Here is a 24,942-nt window from a genome sequence, read left to right on the forward strand (position 1 = left end):
TGTCTGGGGAGGTGAAGAGTCCCAGGGATGATGGCAGTGGTGGTCGCACGACCAGTGAGTATACTTATCACTGAGCTATTGACTTAAAAGTGGTTAAAGTGGTAAATTTTATTTTATTTTTAGTTATTTATTTATCTTTAATGTTGGGGTAGGAGTTTATTAATTAATTAATTTACTTTTGCTGCGTGGCGTCTTTCGTTTCTGTGCGAGGGCTTTCTCTAGTTGTGGCGAGCGGGGGCCACTCTTCATCGCAGTGCGCGGGCCTCTCACTATCGCGGCCTCTCTTGTCGCGGAGCACAGGCTCCAGACGCGCAGGCTCAGTAGTTGTGGCTCACGGGCCCAGTTGCTCCGCGGCATGTGGGATCCTCCCAGACCAGGGCTCGAACCCGTGTCCCCTGCACTGGCAGGCGGATTCTCAACCACTGTGCCACCAGGGAAGCCCCGAAAATGGTGAATTTTACGTTATGTATAATTCACCACAATAAAAATCCCTGAGTCCTTAATGATACTCGGCGAGAGGGTGAGAGAGAGTCCAAGACCTTGGCTACAGCAGAAGGCGACTGTTGCCTGTCGGTTGGGAGGAGAGGGGAGGGGCAGCTCATTTCCCCCCTGAACCTGCCGGAGGACACAGGTGGAAATGTCACATAATGGGAAAGTCACCACTTAGCCAGCCAAGCAAGGTGGCTGCCCTGGGGTGGGGTGTGGGGGGTACAGCTCCAGGAGGGGCGGCCAGGGTGCCAGGGGGCATCCACCCCACCACCCATCACCGGCCCTGTCGAAGGAGTGGTTGTTGTTGCCGTGATCCCGGTGCCAGAAACATCGAACTGAACCTGCCGGGGCTTTAGAACCACTTCCCAGTCACGGGAAGCCCGTGATGGAGAACCACGTACAATGACTCTGGGAGGACCCAATCAAGCAAATCTAGAACGTGCGACATTTTAGGAGACAGGCCCCTTCAGAAAGCGAATGTCACGGGCGCAAGGGGTCGGGGCGCTGCTTCCGAGTGAGGAGACCGAGAGGCCTGATGTCAACCAGGTGCGCCATCCCTGCTGTAAACACCTGGGGACAACCAGGCTGGCTGTCGGGGGCCGAGGGGTGCAGAGGGCGGGCAGGACACACACGTGGCTCTGGAGGTGAGCTCGGGGGTCTGGGTGCCGGGCCAGGGGCCTCATTCTGCTCAAACACGAAGCCCATCTCAGGGATCTTCGTGCCTGTTGAACGTGGGTGGTGGTCCCCTCCTTCCCCTATAAAACATTTAGGAGCAGTGAGGAGAGTAGAGACGTTGCCCGGAGGTGCATGGTGCCCGGCAGATGCCCGGAGAGCGTCGCCACCGCCCGCCCTCTTACCTCTTCTTGAGTTTGAATCCATGAATATTCAACCCACTTAAAACGGTGAATAATGTTCCCCTGTCGTGAGGTGATGGAAGTGAGGTTGCAGACAGGGTCAGTGAGGAAGCCCTTCTGGGTTCACAGACACCTGCCCGGTGGAAGTGGGACCACGGAAACTAGTGGCCTCTTCTCAAGGGGGCCCCCAGGACATTGTCAACAGGGGGCTACAGGGTCCCCCTTTGTCCTGCCCGAAAGACACTCAGCCTCCAGGAAAAGCACCCAGCCCCCTCACCACCCCCCCAACCCCTTCCCCACAGCTGCTTTGCTGGTCAGGAATTGAGCTCGGAAGGGGGTGGGGTGGGCACAGCTGCCACCCCCCAGCTCACAGCCCTCCACTCCCACCGCAGGGGCCCACGCTTCCCTTCCCAGGCCCCCCTGAAGACCCCAAGGGGAGGATTCAGCTGCCACCCCTGACCCGACAGCCACAGCACAGAGGGTGACGGTGGCCAGGGTTTCAGGCCCAAGCGTATCAGTTGGGTGCGGGGCAGCCTGGGAATACGCGGACCTCTAGGTGGGCGTGTAGAAGGGAACAGTCCCGGGGAGGGCCTGGGCCGCCCCCATGATGACAGCTGTCCCCCGCCATCCCTGAGGGTGTCTGGCCCACTGGCCGGATGTGGACAGTGCCCCGGCTGAGGCCCTGCCTCACTCAGACCCCAGGGGTGTGGGTACCACCCAGCCCACCCAGAGCCTCAGCTCTACCTTCCTCTGCTCATCTGGGGAGAGCTGCCCTGGGCAGGTGCCCCGGAAAGGCCAGGATGAGTCTGTGCTCAGACCCGCACGTGCCGCACACCCAGGTCTCTGGGCGCCATGTCCCCACCCACCCTGAGAAGCTGCTGCTGTGGAGGTGGGGGAACGGAGAGGGAGCCGGCCTCCAGCCACCAGATGAACGTCCGAGGGAAAGTGCAGAGTGGGGGCCAGCCCTCCCAGGCTCCCCGGGCCCTGGAGGTGAGGGGGGTGGCGGTGGCCTCATTTCCAACGCCGCCTACCGCCCGTGCTGTGGTGCTGGACACAGGTCACCCACAAATGTTGGTGGGCCCAGCCCTGCCCTGGGCTGAAGAGCCAGGTCTGCAGTGGGGACGCAGAGAGGGGCCCACGGTGTCTCTGTCTCACCCCGAAACCCAGAACCAGCCCAGGGTGGTCAGGCAAGGTGGCGGTCACCTGCAGCCCCCCGCATCTTCCGAGGACACTGGCCACGTGCTCTAGGCTGTGATCCTGCAAGCCGGAGAGAGACACACAGACCCCCCCACCGCCAGCGTGGACACTGGGTCCCTGGGGGATCCCACGCGGCCTCTCAAGAGAAACCCACCCTCAGAGGCCACCTGGCCTGGCTGGGATCGGCTTCAGGGGCTCAGAGACACCACCTAGACGGGGTGTGCCGCCCCACCCCAGGATGGGGAGTGGGGAGGGCGGGCTCCACGTGAGACGTCTGGGCGCTGGGGACAGGTGCTGTCCTGGGGCCACGGTGGGCAGTGCCGGGCAGCATCTCTGCTCCCAGTGCCCCACGGGTGTCCCTGGGAAGGCAAGGCCTCTTGCAGGCAGCCCTGCTCTGTGCCCAGCGGCCTGTGAGGGGCCATGCCAGGCCTGGGCCTGCGGAGCTGGGGTCCGTCTCCCCGGGGGTCCCTGCCCCTGGGTGCCCAGCCGCAGCTGTCTGGGAGCAGTAGGCACCAGCAGCCCATGCGAGCTGGTCCCATGTCCGGCCCGAGCCGCCTAGGAAGGTCCTGAGGGAAGGCAGGTCTGGGTGTTGCCAGGACCACGAGGAGTGGCACTGAGGCCGTTTTCAGCAAAGCGATGAGGCCACAGTCTCAACACCAGTGAGAAGACGCCCCGGCGGGCTGGCCAACCCCAGGTCGTGAGGTCTCGCTCTGTTTGCGGTTTGGGGAGTTTTAGAGGCACTCCTGCTACTTCCTGAAAGCTCTCAACTGGGCCTGCAAGGAGGGAGCACGAGGCTGGCGCCGGGCGGGCCCTGAGTAAGTCCCGGGCCCCTGTGCGGGGAGCAGTCGGGGTGGGGGTCTGAAAGCAGAGTGATTCGTTGGCATAAAGGTGGGGGCTTGGTGGAGGGTCTTAACATGGGCTCCTTCACCAAGAGGGACCCCGGGGCACCACAGATGCGGTGGAGGGCGGGGGACTGGGGGGAGGGACGGTCCCTCTGCGGCCCCTTCAGAGCTGCTGAGATTCCCCTTTGCAGGGTCCCCCGCCCCCCGGCTGCAGTGCTGGGCCGGCTGGGAGCTGGGAGCCGGGAGCCGGGGGCTTATCCCCCTGGGACGCTCTCCTTGCCGTCTGAAAGTGTATCTTAAATGACAGGAGGGACCCACTGCACACGCAGGGCATAGCGCGTCGGGGGCCAGCGTGGGGGGCCAGGTCCCTCAGGGCCTCCGCCAGGCACTCAGGGACTTCCCCGGGGCTGCGTGCTTGCCGCTGATTCTCGGAAGTGGTGGGGAGCCCGGCGGGGTGGGTATAACGCGTGGCCACCCTGGTCTCCTGGGCCTGGTGGGGCCAGAGGCACGTGGGCGAGAGGAGGGACGGAAAGACAGGGGGTCTCTGCTGGGGTGGGCAGCCAGCCTGGTCCTGAGGCTGGGCAGCTCGCGGGCTTCTTGGGACGGTGTCCAGCGCCAGGCCCTGTGGGGGGGCTCCCGTAGGTGTCTGCCGAGAACGGTGGGCAGGAGCTGGGCGCTGAGGAAGGGGTTCTTCCTGGCGTCTCTGCCTGGACAGTGACAAGGTGATGCTGTAGGGGTTCCTGCAGGCAGAAGGGAGAGGATGGAGACGCCTCCGGTGACGGTGGGACAAGGTGTGGTGTTCCACCCCCTAGCCATCGAAGAAGTGGAGGTGCGTTTTAGAAGGCACATTGTAAAAAATCTACCTAAATGGGGGAAATGGAGATGGACTCCTGCTGTGCTGGTGAGATGGGGGCCCCGGTTCAGCTGCCCGAGAGCAAGGAGCTCAGGGGCCGCAGGGCCTGCTAAGTCAGGAGCTCCCTCCCCAAAGTGTAACCTGCGCAGAGACAGAAATAAAGTCGAAGCTCTGAGTGGGAGCAGGTGGGAGTGAGAGGTTGGAAGTCACCCGACAGGCCCAGCCGTGGTGAAAGGGTAAAGACGTCCCAGCAAACCCACAGGGGTGATGAGTAGCCGGGGACCAGGCTCCACGGCGTGCGATGGGGCACCGGGAGGTGAGGGCAGCGGGCGTGCTGGACGCGGGCTCGCCCCCTGTGCTTTTGCGTTTGTTTGAAGCACTCCAGAGTGAAACGTCTGAAAGCGTATCGTAGATGACGGGAGGGACCCAGTGCACACGCAGGGCGGAGGGCGTCGGGGGCCAGCGCCGGGGGCCAGCGCCGGGGGCCAGCGTCGGGGGCCAGCGCCGGGGGCCAGGCCGCTCCTCACTGTCACGTGAGCATCCATCCGGACGCAGTGCTTCCTGTGGGGCTTCCGTGGGCCCTTCGGGGAGGTGCAGGCACTAGGGTGGTGCCCAGGGCCAGAGGGGGTGGGGGCGGGGACAGGGGCCGCTCGAGCCCGGGGGTGGGTGCGTAGGGGCTTCGGGCTGACCTGGGCCACCCACCCCGTGGCCTGTGGCTGTCACAGCCCCCCTGGAGCACAGAGAGGGGACGGAGGCCCTGGGCCCACCAGGCTGGCATGCGGGGCAGGAAGGGCAGTGAGGCTGCTGGCGTGGAAGATGCATCCCTCTTGGCACCCGACCCCGGGAGAGGACGAGGGGGCACCCAGGCCTATGGGCTCCTGGCCGGCAACAGCCCCAGCTGCCGGTGGGGAGGGGCCACGGGCACTCTGGGGCTGGCAGGGTGGGGACACCAGGAGGGGACAGTGCACGGCCACCCCGGGAGGAGGCAGGGGCGGGCGGAGACCTGAAGCCATGTGTCCATTGGGCAGGGAAAGGCCAGGACGAAGCACAAGGCTGGGCTGAGCTCTGCTGGGCAAAAGGCCGGGGCTGGGCCCGGGGTCAGGTGCCCATGCCTGAGGCTGCAGCGGGGCAGGACCGCACCCGGGCGTGGGGTAGTTCCAGAGCCTGGCTGCTCCGGCCTGGGCCTTCTGTGGCCCCCGGTCCTCTCAACGTGACCCCCGCACCCTGCCGGTGCGCCTGACAGTCAGGGACACGGCCCCGGGTCTGGAATCAGTGCTCTGCTCTGCACAGACTGCACAGGGCAGGGGGGCTGAGCAGGGGCCCCAGGACCGCACAGTGTCAGGCCGCTTCCTCTGGCTTTTGCAGAAGTGACTTCTAGAGACAGTGGTCCCCATTCTGCTGCCATCTGCATCAGGGAAGAGCCGGGCGGCGCAGCCCCTGGGGGAAGGGACCACCTCCCAGTTTTCCAGAATCTCAGTTCTGACAAAGGAATCGGGCCCAGGGTGAGGCTTTTGTGTCCCTCCCAGGCTCACGGGGCTCAGGGGCGTCTGGACAGCTCCCAGGTGGGCTGGCACCCCTGCAGCTCATGTGGGCCACCCTCACAGTTGGAGACCCTGCTGGATCCCCCTTCATCGGGCTCAGCCCTCCCTCACCCCCGAGCTGACCGGGCCACAAACCCGCGTGCCACGCTGGCCCCACTGGGTGGCCACCCTGAGCACCCTGGGCCATCTCCTTAGAGGGGAGAGTTTGCTCTGCTTGCGGGTCTCAGGGCCAGGCATAGACCTCAGGCAGCACACCCCGGGGTGGCCCCTGCCTGACTTGCAGGGGGCTGACTGAGCAACGGGGGTGCAGGGATGGGCAGGGGAGGCCCATTGACCCTCCAGGCCCACGCCCACCAGTCCGTCAGGACGTCAGTTTCGAAAGGTCAATGCGTTTCTGTGCTGCCGCAGCGCCTTGCCTTTGTCTGTATTTCCGAGGTCTTGCTTACAAATCTAGGTCGATGAACTCTGCAGCCTCAGGTAAAAACCTTGGCTTCCTGTTATTTCCCGGTGGTTCGTCCGTTGTCAGCACAGCCGGCCTGCCCAGTGTTGGGGGGCGGGGCCTGCACCTGCCGACGCCCCACGGCTGGCTGGGGGCTCCGCCCGACAGGGGCTGTGGGTGGGGTCTGGGCCTGGCTCCAGGCTGGCTGAGGAAGGGTTTAGAGAGCCCGCCTCCCCCAGACGCTGTCTAGCTGACAGGATGGAGCTTACGTTAGGGGCACCTCTGGTTCTGGAAGGAAGCAGAGAGTTGGGGGGGCCAGAATCCTGCCCCATCTGCCCGCACCCGTGAGCCCGTCCACCTCTGTCGTGGGCAGTCCCCCCGGGGTCCCGGGCCCTTTCACAGGAGCAATGTCCATGCACTTTGCATCTCAGGTCATTCTTTCACCAGGAAAAATTCCTAGAAAGGATTTTATCTGCTCAGAAGTGAAGCACAGGGCTTCCCTGGTGGCCCCAAAATAAATAAATTTATTTTTTTAAAAAGTGTAGGGCTTCCCTGGTGGCGCAGTGGTTGGGAGTCCGCCTGCCGATGCAGGGGACACGGGTTCGTGCCCCGGTCCGGGAAGATCCCACATGCCGCGGAGTGGCTGGGCCCATGAGCCATGGCCACTGAGCCTGCGCGTCCGGAGCCTGTGCTCCGCAACGGGAGAGGCCACAGCAGTGAGAGGCCCGCGTACCGCAAAAAAAAAAAAAAAAAAGTGAAGCACATTGAAGATTTTTTTTTAATTAATTGATTTTATTTTTTGCTGCATTGGGTCTTTGGTGCTGCGCGCGGGTTTTTTCTAGTTGCGGCGAGCGGGGCTACTCTTCCTCGTGGTGCACGGGCTTCTCATTGCGGTGGCTTCTCTTGTTTCAGAGCACGGGCTCTAGGTGTGCAGGCTTCAGTAGTTGTGGCACGTGGGCTCAGTAGTTGCGACTCCCAGGCTCTAGAGCGCAGGCTCAGTAGTTATGGCGCATGGGCTCAGTTGCTCCGCGGCATGTGGGATCTTCCCGGACCAGGGCTCGAACCCGTGTCCCCTGCATTGGCAGCCGGATTCTTAACCACTGCACCACCAGGGAAGCCCACATTGAAGATTTTTGAGACATGTTACCAAATTGTGCTAGAAAACATCTGTGCCCGTTTATGCTCCCAACACAGTGGAGGATCCCACTTCCTCACTCTCTTGCCAACACTAAGAATCAAAGTTCTTTATTTTTGCCAATCTGATAGGCAAGGAAAAGACCACTGTTGGGTTGTTTACGTTCGCATTCCTTTGACTATATAAGTGAAGTTGAGCGTTTTCCAATTTGTAGGAGGTACTTTTACTTCTTCTGTGAATGATCAGCTTCGACACTTATTTCTGTGGATTTGTGGGAGTCCTTTTTATATTAAGCCTCGGCTGTCGTGTCCCACAGGATGAAGACAAGACTTGGCACTTAACACATGCTCACTAACCGTTTGTCAAATAACTTAATTTGTGATTTAATCTGATTTCCCTAAAGCAATTTCAACCCACCCTTTCTCCAGGTCACGTGAAACTCTGGAGGAAACGTCTCAAGAGGATTGTCATATGACATACACCGCAGCCCCATCCTGAGCCCAGAGCTGTCGGACATGACAGGTGAGAGCCCTGCCCCATGCCTCCTTTGACTTGGAACATTTAGGAAGGAGCCCACGAGAATTTTTCTACCAATGCAGTTTGTCTCATAACAGGGAAAATTACTTCAAAAATTAGCATGCAAAAGTAAACTTCTCGAGGGACTTCCCTGGTGGTGCCGTGGCTAAGACTCCGCGCTCCCAATGCAGGGGACCCAGGTTTGATCCCTAGTCAGGGAGCTAGAGCCCACATGCCGCAACTAAGACCTGATGCAGCCAAATAAATTAAAAAAAAAAAAAGTAGACTTCTTGAAATAAAAACTAACTCAGAAACAATAAAGCCGGAGGCTGGGCTTCCCTGGTGGCTCAGTGGTTGGGGGTCCACCTGCCGACGCAGGGGACACGGGTTCGTGCCCCGGTCCGGGAAGATCCCGCATGCCGCGGAGCGGCTGGGTCCATGAGCTATGGCCACCGAGCCTGCGCGTCCGCAGCCTGTGCTCCACAACGGGAGAGGCCACAGCGGTGAGAGGCCCGCGTACCGCAAAAAACAAAAACAAAAACAAAATAAAGCCGGAGGCTTTCCATGAAGACATCAGGAAGCACGCACTTCTTAATTCTCTTGAAGTGCTAGAAGAGAACCAAGAACAGGACTGAAGGAGATGTGGAGGCTCTGGGGTCCACCGGGGCCTCATATCCTGCCCACTTCTTGTGAGAGACCCCGTGCCGAACCACAGATGCCCCACAGAGCCTCCTTCCCCTCCCGGGGTCTCGTGTGCCCCCAGCCTGGGAGACTCCTTTCCCAAACAGTCAGAGTCCTCTGAGTGCCCCGTGGTGGGAGGGGCAGGCTCTCACCTGTGTGCTCAGTGCTGGTCACCAGACGGCTTGGGGGAGGGGACTGGGTGTGGGCAGGTGAAGACGGGAGGCCACGTGCCAGCCCTGTGGCCCCAGCAGGTGACATGCGGCTGCACTAACTATGCTGAGTCCAGTCGGCACCCTGGTGGGGTGGGCAGTGTTGGTAGGGGTGGCTGGGAGCAGCGAGGGGCCCACAGGCCTCACCTGGGCCTCCACTTGGGTTTGGGGTTCCCTCGCGCTCTGCCCCCCAGAGTGTGGCAAGACAGGATCGGTGCTGGGATGGAGCCAGGGCAGTGCTGGGGTCCAGCGGGTTGGGCTGGTGCCTTGGAGGACTCACATGGCTGGGAGGGACGAGCCGTCCAAGCAGGGCCAGCCTGTGCAGACAGGTGTCACGTTTCTCCCACCTGAGAACCGCCCTCCGCAGCCCGGTGCTCCCCTACGCGCCGCCGGCCCCCCGGCTTGGTGCAGCCCGCCTCGTGTGGAGAACTGACAGCCGGGTCTGATGACTCCCCGACACCCTCCGTCTGCACGTGGAATTAAGCCCACATCCTAGAGGTTAGGGCCATGAGTGGGGGCCAAGAAAAGGGACCGCCTTGCTCCCATCGGGACAGCCACTGTCAAAACCAAAATACTGGGCTTCCCTGGTGGCACACTGGTTGAGAGTCCGCCTGCCGATGCAGGGGACACGGGTTTGTGCCCCGGTCCGGGAAGGTCCCACATGCCGCGGAGCGGCTGGGCCCGTGAGCCATGGCCGCTGAGCCTGCACGTCCGGAGCCTGTGCTCCGCCACGGGAGAGGCCACGACGGTGAGAGGCCCGCGTACCGCAAAACAAACAAACAAACAAACAAAACAAAACAAAAAATACCAAGTGCTAACGAGGACGTGGAGAAATGGGAACCCCTGTGCGCTGTCGGTGGGACCGGAAAATGGAGCAGCTGCTGGGGAAAACAGTACGGAGATTCCTCAAAAAGCTAAAATAGAGACTCACCATATGATCGAGCAATCCAGAAAAGAGAAGTGAACTTGGGACTTCCCTGGCGGTCCAGTGGTTAAGAATCTGCCTTCCAATGCAGGTGACTCGGATTCGAACCCTAGTCAGGGAACTAAGAGCCCACATGCCGCGGGGCAACTAAGCCCACGCGCCACAACAAAGAGCCTGCGTGTGGCAGCTAAGACCCAGCGCAGCCAAAAATAAATAAGAAGTGAACACAGGTGTGGAAGAGGTATTTGCACACCCATGTTCGTGGCAGCACTGCTCACAAGAGCCAAGATGTGGAAGTAGCCCAAGTGTCCACAGACAGAAGAGTGGAAAACCCTCATGTGGTCCATCCACACAGTGGGCTCTAACTCTGTCCTAAAAAGGAAGGATGTTCTGACACATGGACCCCGAGAATATGATGCAAAGCTAAAAAGTCCCAGAAGGACACATTCGTTATGATCCACTCACAGGAAGGGCTGGGGCAGGAGTGGGCAGTGAGTGTTTAATGGGGACGGAGTTTCAGTGTTGCAAGATGAAAAATTCTGGAAATGGATATGGTGACGGTGGTACAATGTGAATGTACTTAGTGCCGCAGAAATGGACACTGAAAAGGGTTAAGATGGTCACTTTTATCTTAGGTATATTTCACCAGAATTTTAAAAATTGGGAAAAACACGTGAGTGGCACAAAAGGGTGTTGGGAGCACGTTGGGGGGCCGACAGCTCCATCACCCTGGGGACCTTCACAGCGAGCTTTCAGCCGAAGAACGAGCGCTGCTCTCTGCCCGCCTTCACTGGCCTGCCACTAACCTCTGCACCAGGTCGCCCTGCTGGGGGCGGGGGGTGGTGAAAACCATGCATGGGCACTGGGGCTGAGTCCTTCAGGAGGGCCCTCGAAGCCCGAGGGATCCCGGACGGCTGCCCACCACCCCACGGCCATGTCAGCGTTGGGACGCCCTGAGGTTTCCTTGGCTGTTGGATGTGCGTGTGGAAAGGCCCAGGGGTCACGGGCTGCGGGAGAAAGGGCCACGTTCTCTGCTGTCGCTGAGGCCACCCCAGGCCTGTCCAGCCTGCTGTCCACTCCCCTGGCCGGATCACGGGGCCATCACCGCCAGAGGCTGCTGCAGCTCCACCTGCAACCGGGCGCTGCCTGAGGTTCCCGCTGACCTCAGGGGGCTGCTCCACCCACAGTCTGCTGTCCGAGGTGCACAGGGCCTAAACGGGACAGCATCTCCCGAGGCCAGGGCACAGGCTCGGGGCGGTGCGCGTCCCCCCATGGCCACCCAGATGCTCCTGTCGCATGGCAGGTCCCGGGGCGGGTCAGGAGGGAGAGGGTCCAGGGAGGCTCTGGGCACAGGTCAGGCGGTGGGTGCTGGGGTCACCGCCACGAGAGCGACCCAGGAGAGGCAGGCTGGGCGGGAGAGGGAGGGCGCCTGGGACACGCTGGCTTCCTTCCGCATGTCGTGTGGGGTCCCTCAGCCCGGGGAGCCCCCGGCGTGAGTCACCGCAGTGTCCGTGGATCCTTAGACGGGGGGCAGAGGGCTCACCCCTACAGCAGGGCACTTGGTCCTGTGACTCATTCCTTGTCCCCTCGGAAACACCTGGTGGGAAGGCAGGTGAGGGCACCACCTCGCAGGTGCCTGGAGCACCCCTCCCCACTGGCTTCTTTCCCCCTGTTGAGAGGGGTGGTAGCTGGTGTTCCAGGCAGGGCTTCAGGGGAGGGCAGGTGGGCATCCAGGTCCCGCCATCCTCCTGGGTCCTCCATGACAAGCAGGCACTGGAGCTTGGAGGAGCCCCCAGTGCCAGTCTGTGGTTCTTCCCAGCCCCCCATCCCAGCAGGGACCCCAAAGGCCCGGTGAGCTTCCACTTCCCATGCCGTGGCCCACCAGCCCGGCTCTGCACGGTCCCAGTGCGAACCCCGCAAAGCCCAGGTGACACATCTGAAGAGTGTCGTGAAAGCTTGCCTGAGCCCGCAGGGGTGGAGGGAAGTCGGGAGCGGGCAGCGGGCCGTGGGCTGTGGGGAGCCCTGGGTTGTGTGACGCCGAGCTCGCTCTGAGCTGGGCTTCATATGACGGCTGACGGTGGCGACTGTCCCATGTAACTGACGCTTGGAATCAGCAGAGGGACGCTGACAGGCCTAAGGCTTCAGGGCTCGTTTCATGTTTATGGACTGACTCCTTCCCGCTTGTTTCTTGAGGGGACAGCAGGTGAGCCCTGGCTCCCACGTGGGGAGGGCGTGGGCTCTGAATTGGGATACCTGCATAGGGACTCCAAAGTTCAGCTCCGCTGTGAGGCCTGGATGGAAACCAGCCCTGGAGTAGATCCAAGGACTCCTGCCCTCCGGCCACCTGAGCCCAGAACCCCTCGGAGGACAGCCCCCCCACTCAGGAAACGCCCACCGATAACGCCCCATCAGGCGTGAGCTCACAACCGCCACAAGACACGCGCAGGAGCCGGCCTGTGGGAGGGTGTGCAGGCACTGTGCCGTGGCGGGGGTCCTGCCTCCAAGACTGCAGGTGCTGGGAAGGCCACACACAGTGACATCAGTACGTTGGGTGAATGTGAGATCAGAGACGGAAGGACATACAATACATCCAAAAGATGTATTGTTTGCTAGGGCTGCTGTAACAAAGGACCACAGACCAGGTGATTTATTTTTTTACTTTATTTTTTGGCTGCGTTGGGTCTTTGTTGCAATGCGCGGGCTTCTCATTGTGGTGGCTTCTCTTGTTGTGGAGCACAGGCTCTAGGCACGTGGGCTTCAGTAGTTGTGGCACGTGGGCTCTGTAGCTGTGGCTCTTGGGCTCTAGGAAACAGGCTCAGCAGTTGTGGCACACGGGCTTAGTTGCTCCGTGGCACGTGGGATCTTCCCGGACCAGGGCTCGAACCCGTGTCCCCTGCGTTGGCAGGCGGATTCTTAACCACTGCACCACCAGGGAAGTCCAGATCAGATGACTTAAATCACAGACATTTCTTCTGTTGTAGCCCTGGAGGCTGGAAGTCCGAGATGGAGGTGTGGGCGGGCTGCATTCTTCGGAGGCCCCTCTCCTCGGCTTGGGATCGCCGTCTTCTCCCTATCCTCACGTCGGCTTTCGTTCACGCGTGTCCCTGGGTTTAAATGTCCCCTTTTTATAAGGACACAGTCATACTGGATTAGGACCCACCCTAAAGATCTCATTTTGACTTGGTCACCTCTGTAAAGACCCCATCTCCAAATCCGGTCACGTTTTGAGGTCCTGGGGCTTAGGACTCCACATATCTTCTTTGGGGGGGTGGGGGGGGGACACAATTCAACTCATAACAGAAGGCGAATAGAGAATAAAGTCTCCTCAAGCCCACAAACAGCACTTTGGAAAATGACTGTTGGTGACGAGGACGCGGTATTGCCGGCCTTGTACCCTCGAGGCCATTGGCTGGGGGATGGGGGATTTAGGATCACTTTAGGAAACCGTCTGGAAAACGTTAACCCTGGCGCGCCCAGTCCGCAGCTGACAAGAGCCTTCTTGCGCCAGCACATCTGATTCAGGTGGTTCCCAGCGACACCCGCCCTCACGCTGTCTCTGCCCCACAGGAAACGCCACGCCGGTGGCCAGCCCTCTGCCAGGGACCCTGTTGACTGGCGTATCTCCCCAGAACTGCACGGTGCCCGTCAACGAGAGCAGGGTGTTCCTGGTGACTGTGTACAGCACCGTGTGCGTGCTGGGCCTGCCAGCCAACTGCCTGACGGCCTGGCTGACGCTGTTGCAGGCGCGCCAGGGCCACGTGCTGGCCGTCTACCTCTTCTGCCTGGCGCTGTGCGAGCTGCTGTACATCAGCACCCTGCCGCTCTGGGTCGTCTACATCCAGAACGGGCACCGCTGGCTCCTGGGCCCGCGGGCCTGCAAGGTGACCGCCTACATCTTTTTCTGCAACCTCTACGTCAGCATCCTTTTCCTGTGCTGCATCTCCTGTGACCGCTTCCTGGCAGTGGTGTACGCGCTGGAGACGCGAGGCCGCCGCCACCAGAAGACCGCCATCCTCGTCTCCGTGTCTGTCTTCATTTTGGTGGGGCTCGTCCACTACCCGGTGTTTCAGATGGAGGAGGAGGGAACCTGCTTTGAGCAGCTGCCGATGGACCGCGAGATCGCCGGGTACTACTACACGCGCTTCGCCGTGGGCTTCGCCATCCCTCTGTCCGTCATCGCCTTCACCAACGAGCGCATCTTCAGGAACATCAAGATGAGCACCGGCCTGAGCGCCGCCCAGAAGGCCAAGGTGAAGCACCTGGCCGTCACGGTCGTGGCCATCTTCCTGCTCTGCTTCACTCCCTACCACCTGGTGCTCCTGGTCAAAGCCATAGCCTTTTCCTACTACAGAGGAGACACGGGCCTTATGTGCACCTTCGAAATCAAACTGTACACGGTCTCCGTGGTGTTCCTGAGCCTGGCCACGGTGAACAGCGTGGCTGACCCCATCATATACGTGCTGGCCACAGAAGTTTCACGCCAAGAAGTGTCCAGAATCCACAAGGGGTGGAAAAAGTGGTCCATGAAGACAGACGTCGCCAAGCTCACGTATTCGAAGGATTCACAGGAGGCACGGTCGCCCACATAGCTCACAAACGGCTACGCCTTCCCCAAGCCTGTCCGCCCACCGGGGCCACCGCCGGGCGCGCGGCCTCGCCATGCACCCGGGAGGGCCTGACCGAGGGGGTCCTGCTGAACCCAGCGTGGGAGTCCAGGGCCGATCACTCGGCTTCCCACGGAGCCTGCCCGCCAGCGTCCACAGCGCTGGCTGTGGAGCCCCCTCTGGACGGCACGCCGCAGATTTCTGGTTCCTGGAGCTTCTGCCCCTTGTGGGTCCCAGCCCCGCAGGCTTTTCCACTGGGAGCAGAAGCCCCACAAGGGAGGTGGCAGCACGCCGAGGGTAAGGGCGAGTCTGCCAGCTGCAGGGGGAGCCCGTGGCAGGCAGGAGGGCTTGTTCTGCCTGGCGCTCTCGGCTATTAGCGCACCGCAGGGTCGCAGGCAGAGGCCGTGTGGCCACGAGGCGCTGCCAGCAGCTGGCACGGGCCCTGCGGGCGGTAGGTGCCTGTCAGCCTCCGCGTGATGGCTTTCTTTTCCGCGCTTTTCTGCAAGCGTTGCTTGGATGACCGTGATAGTACGTGGCGGGGCCTTTGTTCTTCTGCCCCAGATTGTCAGTGCAAACCGTGCCCCTTCCTGAGGTGGCTGCTCACGGGGCCTTGGCTGGGGCCTCTCTGTGCTGCAGACCCTGAGGGGAGCCGGGGGGCGGGGTGCACCCACATGGCCTCCGGAGGGAGCCCCAGGTGCTCGTGGCAGGAATGCCCATCAGCCGGGAAGGCCGGGGGACACCCCAGGCAGGGTGACACTCCGCCAATGGGCTCCGAGGACGGCGGTAAGTCCTCCGCACCGAGGCTTCCCAGCTCCGCTGTCGGGCAGAAGCTGCCGAGGGCCAGGCCGGGTCACAGCGCTACCTCCGTTCCCGCATCCGTGACAGGGGCCAGCGACACCTACCTCAGCGGGTCGGCATTGGGGGCTGACCACACCCACCGCTTCTGTTCGCATTTCCCTAAGGCAGCAGCGATGGACGTTCTTCATTGTGAGAGACCCTGAGAGGATATGTGATTTAGAAAATACGTTTAGAAATAAAAATGCAAGAATACACGTCGGTGCCAACTTCCTAACCTGGGGTAATGTCATTTTACCTTCTCAGGTAAACGTTTCCCTCTAGGCACCTCTTGGAGGGCCAAGCCCTGGGGGAGGGGCGTGCGCCTGGGCTCTCCAGGTGATGGGCCGGCTTCCAGGAACAGTCTGGATTATTCAGGGCCGGGATCACAGGACGTTTCGACAACATCTGACGTATGACTTCCCGGGGCTGCTGTAACTAATTACTGCAAACCGGGGGGCGTAAAGCAAACAGGATTCTCTCAGCCTTCTGGGGGTTGGAGGTCGGAGATCAAGGCGTGGGCAGGGCTCCTTCTGGCGAATCTCAGGCGGCGGGTTCCATGCCTCGCTCTTGGCCTCTGGCGCTGCCGTGCCCCCCCACCCCGGGTTCACCCCCCTCTCTGTCTCTTTGGACTTAGGGCTCCCCTGGATAATCCAGGGTGAGCTCAGCGCTACATCCTCAGCCAAAGCCTATTTCCAAATAAGGCCCCGCCCCCAGATTCCGGGGAGTAGGACGAGACGGATCCTTCCGGGGGCCACCAGTCTATCCACTATGAATGGCAGGAAGGAGCGAGAACCATGCTCTGTGGCTCCCAGGGGAGGAGTGGCCCCCAGACTCACTGCCCACTCCTCGTCGCTCCGCACCTGTCACCGTCCACTTGGCGGTGACCGTGACAAACGTGGGGAAGACACGGTTACCGCGCGAGCACCCCACGACTGTGCTCTGGCCTCCCAGTTGCTGCGAAAATCTGCTGTACAAAAAAAAAGAATGATGGTAGAGTCTCTCTGTCTTTTTCATTAATACCCTTTCTTGGCAACCTCACGCCGCTTCCTTGCCAGTTTCAGGAAAAGTTCCTGGCATCCGAAATCCCAGCCTGGGGCCCTCCCTCCAGCCCCCTCACCTGGCAAACCGCCCCCCAGGACCGTCCTTGCACCCTAGCCTCTCGGGCAGCGGCACTGGCCCCGGGGTTTCGGCATCTTACGCCTCAATTTCAGTCACGGAGGTAAAGCTCGTGCTCCCACCGAGGGGAGCCACAGGGCCTTGTGAGCAGGGTCCCCACCTCTCCGTCCATGAGAGTCCGGAGCCGCAGAAACAAATGACTGCAAACCAGGACGAAAGGCCTTAAAACAACAGGAATTTACCCTTTCACAGCTCCAAGGCCCCGAGTCCAAAATCAAGGTGTCGGCAGGGCCGCGCTCCCTCCAGAGGCTCCAGGGGACAGTCCTTCCTGCCGTTTCAGCCTCTGGTGGCTCTAGGGGTCCCTGGGCTTGTGGCTGCATCACCCCAACCTCTGCTTCTGTCTTCACGTGCCCCCTTTTGTGTCCCTCCGGGTTGCCCCTTCCATCTCAAGGCCGCGCGGTGGGCCCCAGTGGCCGTCTGGACGCCCGGCGCTGACCCTGCCTGGTCCGCAGTCATCCTGGCCCAGCAGCTCTGTGGCGGGGCACTGCTTTCTGTCCGCTCTCCCCAGGGAGCTCAGAGCCAGCCTCGCCCGCACCAGGGTGCCCAGGCTGTGCAAGGTGCAGGGGAATCGGATGGGAGCTGGGTGAGAACTGTGCCCCATGGGTCCGCACCCTCCACCCTCGGGCCGTGGGGCTTCATCCACACTGGCCCGGGGGTAGCGGGTGCGTGAGCCTTAGCGGTGGGCCCGGCCTGTCCACCCTTCCCCTCCTCTCTCCCTCTGTCCTCTCACGGGACTGTCTCAGAGGACAGCCTGTGTGTGTGTGTGTGTGTGTGTGTGTGTGTGTGTGTGTGTGTGTGTGTGATGTGACCCTGGACGCAAGCCCCCAGCCCCCAGCGAAGGGGCTTCCCCGTTAGTTCACCACCGCCTCTTCACACCCAGGCTGGGAACTGCCTACTTTTCCATCTTTTGCTGACATCATGCAACCAATAAACGGCCCGTTCTCCCCGGGCAGGATCCCGTCAAGCGCCGCCCGGCCCACCAGCTCCTCACTGAGGCGGAGGCAGGGCTCAGGCCCCGGGAGCCGCTGGCTCAGGAGAGGGGCTGCCAGGACTTTGCCGGGAGGGGTGGCCTGGAGGGTCTCTGCCCCCGGGGAGTCTCAGAGGGTGCCTGCAGGATGACATGGGGCCACATGAAATTAGAAGGTGGCTGCGTGGAGGGGCTGTCACTGCTGGGGAGGGCAGGCTCCGTGCTCAGGGCCCAGCCAGGTCCCAATCCGCCATCCACAGCCCTTGGTGGAGGGGCTTCCCGGGGGGCCCAGAGGGGGGGACTGGGCTCCGGTCACCTGCCAGCTCCGTGCTGGACACAGGGCTACCCAGGGCGTGAGGCGGCCCTGACTCTGAGGCTGAGACCCTGGGGAGCAGCTGGGGAGGCAGTGGTCAAGGGCCCACCTTGGCCCGAGGCACAGTCTTCCCCGACACACACCTCCCCTCCCCTAATATCGTAGCTGAACCTTCGTTCACCGACCACAACCTTTCTCCTTCATCTGACTCACGTCACTCAGGGAAACTTCTCACGTTCATAGTGGGGTTACAGAGCCTGAGAGCCGGTCAGACAGCCTCCCCTCCCTCCATCACCCCCCTCCCTCCATCACCCCCTCCCTCATCACCCCCCTCCCTCCATCACCCCCTCCTTCCATCACCCCCCTCCCTCCATCACCCCCCCTCCCTCTGACCCTCCCTCCCCCTCTTCCATCCACCCCTCCACAAAGTGCTCCCCACAGTTCCACGAGGTGGGGAGGGAGCCAGGCACAGTGAGGCCCACCCTTGCTGTCCTGGGGGCCATGGAAGGAGGCAGGAACTGAGGAGGGGAGCCCCAAGACCCCTCGGGGCTGCCCGGCCATCTCGAGCAGCCCAGGCTACACTCTTGGGCTCTTTCCTCAGGTGTGTCCCAGACCAGCGCTCCCTGGAGGGACGCCCCGCTGCTTGTTCACTGATGTGTTCCCAGCTCCCTGGACAGGGCCCATGCCTAAGCAGGGCCTGTCGCTGTTCCCTGAGGGACCGATGGTCGCGTGCGTGGGCGATCACCCTGCCAGCTGGGGAGACCCACCCGGGCTCCCCCGACATTTCAGCACTCACATGTGTCCAAGTATTTGAAAAGTCAACAACCTAACAGCCCCGTTCCACCAGACACACCCCGGCTCCCAGCCCTGACAAATACACCCGCACATCTGGTGCAGGGTCAGGCCCCCTCCGGGGCCCACCCTCACTCCTCCGGACTCACGAGTGGCCGCAGCCCACAGGTGTGCACACCGGGCAGACCCCGTGGGGACAGGCCCAAGGAGAAGCCATGGCAGCGGCGGGGGAGGTGAGCTCTGAACGGTTTGGCTGGGAATCCTGGGGTCACATGGTCTGGAGTTGGTCTGGAAGAGGCGGCACAGCCCCAGGAAGGCACACTGCTGCCCAAAGCCTCCTGACCCGCTAGAGGGACCTGCCGGGGAGGCCCTCCTGAGTGGACAGGAAAGCACGCTGACATTCATGGGAGTGCTTGGTCCTAGCGGGGAAACAGCCGCGCTCCCCGTGTTACTCTAAGACCTTCCGGAAACCCCGGACGTCGGAGGACAGCTCGCTTTGGACGAGGTATTTCACCCCTGCCAGCCCAGCGTCGTCACCTGGGATTTGGGAATGGCCACAGGACCTGCCCGCAGGGCTGTTGGGGACGTTCACTGACATCATGTCTGTCCCCCGCTTAAGCTGTGCCTTACACCGAGTGGGCGCTCAACACTTAGAGCCTCGTTTCAGCTTCCCGGGTGGTCTTTCCCCGGGGTCCTGCGAAGACCCAAGTTCTTGATGACCAAGGCCCGCCTGTCCCAGTGACGGCCCCTAGAGGGTACCCGCGAGGCTGCACGCGCCTTGCATGTCCGGCCCGCGGCCGCCAGGGGGCAGCACCACCCGAGGCGGCGCCGGCGGACTAGGCGGCCCCACCGCGGCCTGGGTCTGAGCGCCCCTTCCTCGCCGGCTCCGGACCCGCTAGGGCGGTTCTAACGGGAGAAACCGCGCGGGGCCACGCAGGCAGGGCGTGCGGAGCCGGGCCCAAAGCCCGGTCTGAGAAGGGGAAGAGAAGCCGAGAGAGGCCCTGCGGCCGGTGACAAGTGACAGTGACGTGATGGTTGACGGTGACATCAACCGGTGCTCCCGGCCTCGTGCGAATCCTGAGAAACGGCAGGGTCACGGGGCTTCGGGGATGGGAGCGCACCCCTGGGGCGGGCAGGGCGGGGACCAGCAGGGCCGGCGGTGGCCCTGTCCCTGGGCTCCGGGCAGAGCGGAGGTGGCCGGGGCCGCGCAGCAGGGAGGCCCTCCCGGGAGGCACCCAGAGCACACCCGCCACCAGCCGGGGCAGCTGCTGTGGACACGGTCTGCCGGTGCCTCAAATTTACACGTGACCCAGCAATGCCGCTCGAGGGCGTAGCCAAGAGCGTTGAAAGCATCCGTGTACACTTCGTTGGGAGCAGCATTACGCCCAGTAGCCAGATGTCCATAGCAAACGTGGTCTATCACACAACGGACTGTTACTCGGCCACGAAAAGGAATGGAGTTCTGACCCCTGTTACAGTGTGGCTGAGCCTCGAAAACGTGACAAGTGAGAGGCCAGACACAAAAGGCCACATAAAGCATGAGGCCGTTTCTCAGAGGTGTCCAGAGTAGGGAAATCCACAGAAACAGAGGGGAGACAAGTGGTCGCCTGGGGCTGGGGGCGGGGCAGTAAGGCGTGACTTTCTGAGGGGATGAAAGTGTTCTAACATTGACGTATCTGTGGATACACTAAAAGCACTGGCTTGTGCCCTTTAAAAGGGTGAGCTGTGTGGTATGTGGTCACTTCTCAATAAAACTGTTTTAAGAAAAAAGACACATCAGACCCCCTTCATCCAGACTGCAGCCCCAAGGCCCCTGAAGGGACATTCTGGGGCCACCGCAGCTCAAAGGAGGGTGGGCTGAGAGGCCTCAACCCCAGTGGCCCCCATGTATCCCCCGCTCATGGCTCTGGGGCTCCACAGTCCCCTAGCGACAGAGGCCTAGGTTTCAGGCAATGGGCAGGCAGCCTGAGGGTGGGCAGGGTGGCTGAGGGTCCCCAGTGGGCTCTGCCCTCAGCCCTGCCAGACCACCTCCCAGCCTCACCCCAGGGTGTCAGGTGAGGTAAGCAGGGTACCTGTCGTTTCTGATGCTCAGGAGATAATCACCTTCCTCCATCATGACCATTCCTGACCCGCCTGGAGATGGCAGCCCGCCCTGCGCTGCCCACCCCTCCACTGCTGGGTTTGCGCTCTGGGAGGGCTCTGACTGCGTCTCAAGTTTCAGCCTACATCAGAATCCCCTGGTGGGCCTGTTGAAACACAGACAGACAGAGCCTAGCCCCGGAGCTTCTGGGTTGGAGAATTTGCCTCCATAACAAGTTCCCAGAAGATACTGCTGCTGGGGGTGCAGGCCTACACCTGGAGGACCTCTGCCCCAAGCCGAACGCCATTGGAAAGGCATGTGTTCAATTGTGGCCAGTGAGAGGCGGGCCAGGACTTCAGTTTCCCCAGAAACTTTCCCCAGAACTCCTGTGGGACTGGGTGCTAAGGTCTGGTGCTGCAGCAGCCGCTCTGAGACTCTGCGGGCAACGCCGTCTGAGCGGGAAGCCCGCACGCAGGGGAGGGGCTTTGGGCTCTGCACCGGCCCATCCTGCTCCTCGGCCTATTCGGGGCTGGTGGCGTTTGCCTCCAGTCCACCTCAGCCCCTGTGCCCAGGACCTGCTCCTTGTCAGCAGCTGTGCCAGCCGCACGCTGATCGCCCCCTTTTACTCCCTTCAGCTCTCTCACGCCGCCTCCCCTGCCGTGTCTCTTCAGTTTCATAAGGACACCGTTTTCTTTCCTTTGTTATTACATCCATGTATACTTACAGAAGTTGCACTTTTCCTAAACATTTGCTTGCCTATATAGGCACCCATGGAAACTATATAGGATTATTTTCTGTATATACTTTTTAAAAAAATTAATTAATTTACTTCTTTTTGGCTGTGTTGGGTCTTCGTTGCTGTGCGAGGGCTTTCTCAAGTTGCGGCGAGCGGGGGCCGCTCTTCATCGCGGTGCGCGGGCCTCTCACTATCGCGGCCTCTCTTGTTGCGGAGCACGGGCTCCAGACGCGCAGGCTCAGTAGTTGTGGCGCACGGGCTTAGTTGCTCCGCGGCATGTGGGATCTTCCCAGACCAGGGCTCGAACCCGTGTCCCCTGCATTGGCAGGCGGATTCTCAACCACTGCGCCACCAGGGAAGCCCCCGTGTATATAATTTTATCTAACTTTTAGTTTTGAAACAATTTACAGAAAAGCAGCACGCACAGTTTTGTGGAATTAAAGAGACTAAAGTAGGAGCCGGGACAGACCTGTAGGGGAAGCTGTCATGCCTCCTATGCATTATCAATTACCCTAAACAGGAAACGACGTTTACCTACATCTCCCACAAAAGGTGCCTCCAGTTACAATCCAACAGGAAAAAGAAAACTTCTCTCTGCCCCACGACAGCCCAACCAATGAGAAGCCTTCATACTTGGGACTCTGAGCTCGCTCCCACTCTTTGGGTATCACAGCCCCTCCCAACTCCCTTCTTTTCCCTATAAAAGCAAGTTCCTCCTCCTTGTTTTCTGGATTTGCCTGGGGTCCACCATAGTTCGCATGTGCAGAATTGCTATTCCTCTGCCTATTCCTGAATGAACTCACTTTTGCTGGTAAAATAACTGGCTACTGTATGATTAAAGTTGACATATTTGGTGTCAGAAGTGGGGTCCAAAGGAGGCAAACCCCGAGAGATGACAGCTCGTGGAATGCAGTGACGTGCCCACACTGAGCCCCCGTGCTCATCACTTCTGTGAGCTGCCGCCTGCTTTCGGTTTGGTGAGTCTGCTCTTGGATGCCACACCCCGCTCTTTTTGTGTTTTGAGCTCTCAGACTTTACATGGGATCTGGAAAGGTTTTGTCCTTTACGGTTCAAGGCTTTGTCCTTGGTAAGTACTCAGTTGTTTTCTGGAGTGCGGTAACAGGGTTCTCTTTTGGGGATCATGCTAACTGCGACGTTTATTCCTTTTGGTATCTGGGCAAGGACTCTAGCAACTATCTTGGGTTTCCAGGAGAACTTAGGGAAATGGCAACCCAGTCTCCTAAATTCTCTGCGGGCAGCCCGCCTTCAGGGACTCCGGCCAGTTTCATATGCAAAAACTATGGAGCCCCATATGCACATTTTAACTAAGTGGGCCAGTCAAACCAAAAGTAATCCGGAATTACAGTGCACGTTATGGGGAACTTTTAATCTCAAACTCGTTTTTGTTAGGATTACACTGGAGGACCGTGGTCCGAAAATTAAACAAAATGAATGGTAGATTTATTTTTATTGGCACCTAAAAGCTTCCAAACGTGCACAGAACTCTAAAATTGCCTCTTTGCAAGATACCGCTTCTAAATTGGCCAAAACAACAACAAAAACCTAGAAAAGAACAAATGGCTTATGAAGCCTGGGGCTCCTTGTGTTCCCTCCCCCAGCTTCTTTGTCTTGTCTTCCCTGCCCGCTTTGTCTCAGACTCCACCCCTTTGTCTCAGGCCCCACCCCCTTGACTCAGACCCCACCCATTTGGTTCAGACCCCACCCCTTTGTCTCAGGCCCCACCCCCTTGACTCAGACCCCACCCCCTTTGTCTCAGCCTCAGCCCTTAGCACCATCTCCCTCTCCTCCTCAGCAAAAACCTGCCCCTTTAAAATTGGATCCAAATGCTAAACCTTTAATTACTGCTTCTACCTTAACTGGAGCAAATAACAACTAGAAGGAAAGATTTAAATAGCAATTGCCCTAGGTTTTGATTATAGACAAATATACTCCAAAACTTCTAGGAGAAAACTTGCTTTCTGTTTCTGTTTGTTGAAGCCTTTTGGTAAGCCACCATCCTGTTCTAAAGGGGGAACCTTTGTTTGAAATAAGTCCACCTTAAGGGGCACCCTTAAAAGAGAGGATTCCAAACGTCTCTGGAGACCATGTAATGCGTTCTTTGACTGGTATGCAGAAGCTTCTAAAAGACAAATTGACTCCATAACATAAACAGCTCGAAAAGGATCCTTACAGCACAGTTTGGATCTAACTATTCTTTTGAGCTTATATCTGAGACATGGCTAGAATTTTAAATGAAACTGTAAGGTCCCTGTTTGCATCTATCTGTATTTTCATGTGTGTCTATATATGTGTTGTAGATGTGTGGTATTATTTTTCTATCTCTGGTTGGTATTGTTAACATTAATTTGGAAAAGGGCACTAATTAAGTGGTTTAAAAACAAACAAGCCCTTATATGAATTAAAATATAACAGACTGGCCTAGGTGCTTTGGGGGTTTATGTGATCTAGGATTAATTTTGGTGAATTAAAGCTAACTTGGAGTTGTTGGTTTAATTAAAATAAACATGTCTTTGGAGTTATCACCGCTGAAAAGAAGGCAGGCATTCTAAGACCTAAATAGACATTTCTACAAAGAGGATATACAGATTGCCAACAAACACATGAAAGAAGGCTCAACATCATTAATCATTAGAGAAAAGCAAATCAAAACTACAATGAGGGGCTTCCCTGGTGGCGCAGTGGTTGAGAGTCCACCTGCCGATGCAGGGGACACGTGTTCGTGCCCCGGTCCGGGAAGATCCCACATGCCGCGGAGCGGCTGGGCCCGTGAGCCATGGCCGCTGAGCCTGCGCGTCCGGAGCCTGTGCTCCACAACAGGAGAGGTCACAGCAGTGAGAGGCCCGCGTAATGCAAAAACAAACAAACAAACAAACAGACAGACAAAAACTACAATGAGGTATCACCTCACACCAGTCAGAATGGCCATCATCTAAAAATCTACAAACAATAAATGCTGAAAAGGGTGTGGAGAAAAGGGAACCCTCTTGCACTGTTGGTGGGAATGTAAGGATACAGCCACTATGGAGAACAGTATGGAGGTTCCTTGAAAAACTACAAATAGAACTACCATACGACCCAGCAATCCCACTACTGGGCATATACTCTGAGAAAACCATAATTCAAAAAGAGTCATGTGCCACAATGTTCATTGCAGCACTATTTACAACAGCCAGGACATGGAGGCAACCTAAGTGTCCATCAACAGATGAATGGATAAAGAAGATGTGGCTCATATATACAATGGAATATTACTCAGCCATAAAAAGAAACGAAATTGAGTTATTTGTAGTGAGGTGGATGGACCTAGAGTCTGTCATACAGAGTGAAGTAAGTCAGAAGGAGAAAAACAAATACCGTATGTTAACACATATACATGGAATCTAAAAACAAAAATGGTTCTGATGAACCTAGGGGAAGGACAGGAAAAAAGACACAGACGTAGAGAATGAACTTAAGGAAACGGGGAGGGGGAAGGGTAAGCTAGGACGAAGTGAGAGAGTGGCATGGACATATATACACTAGCAAATGTAAAATAGATAGCTAGTGGGAAGCAGCCGCATAGCACAGGGAGATCAGCTCGGTGCTTTGTGACCACCTAGAGGGATGGGATAGGGAGGGTGGGAGGGAGATGCAAGAGGGAGGGGATATGGGGATATATGTATATGTATAGCTGATTCACTTTGGTATAAAGCAGAAACTAACACACCATTGTAAAGCAATTATACTCCAACAAAG

At 59.2% G+C, this 24,942-nt stretch overlaps 1 protein-coding gene across 1 annotated transcript; it reads left to right on the forward strand.

Annotated features, from left to right (window-relative positions):
- The first annotated feature begins 7,865 nt into the window (after positions 1–7,865).
- GPR132 (G protein-coupled receptor 132) lies at positions 7,866–14,360 on the forward strand. Its single transcript, XM_065870860.1, is given in 2 exon segments — positions 7,866–7,872; positions 13,249–14,360. Coding segments are annotated over 2 exon segments (1,119 nt in total).
- Positions 14,361–24,942: the final 10,582 nt, after the last annotated feature.

This window comes from Phocoena phocoena, chromosome 2, assembly GCF_963924675.1.
Source record: "Phocoena phocoena chromosome 2, mPhoPho1.1, whole genome shotgun sequence".
NCBI classification, from domain to species: Eukaryota; Metazoa; Chordata; class Mammalia; order Artiodactyla; family Phocoenidae; genus Phocoena; species Phocoena phocoena.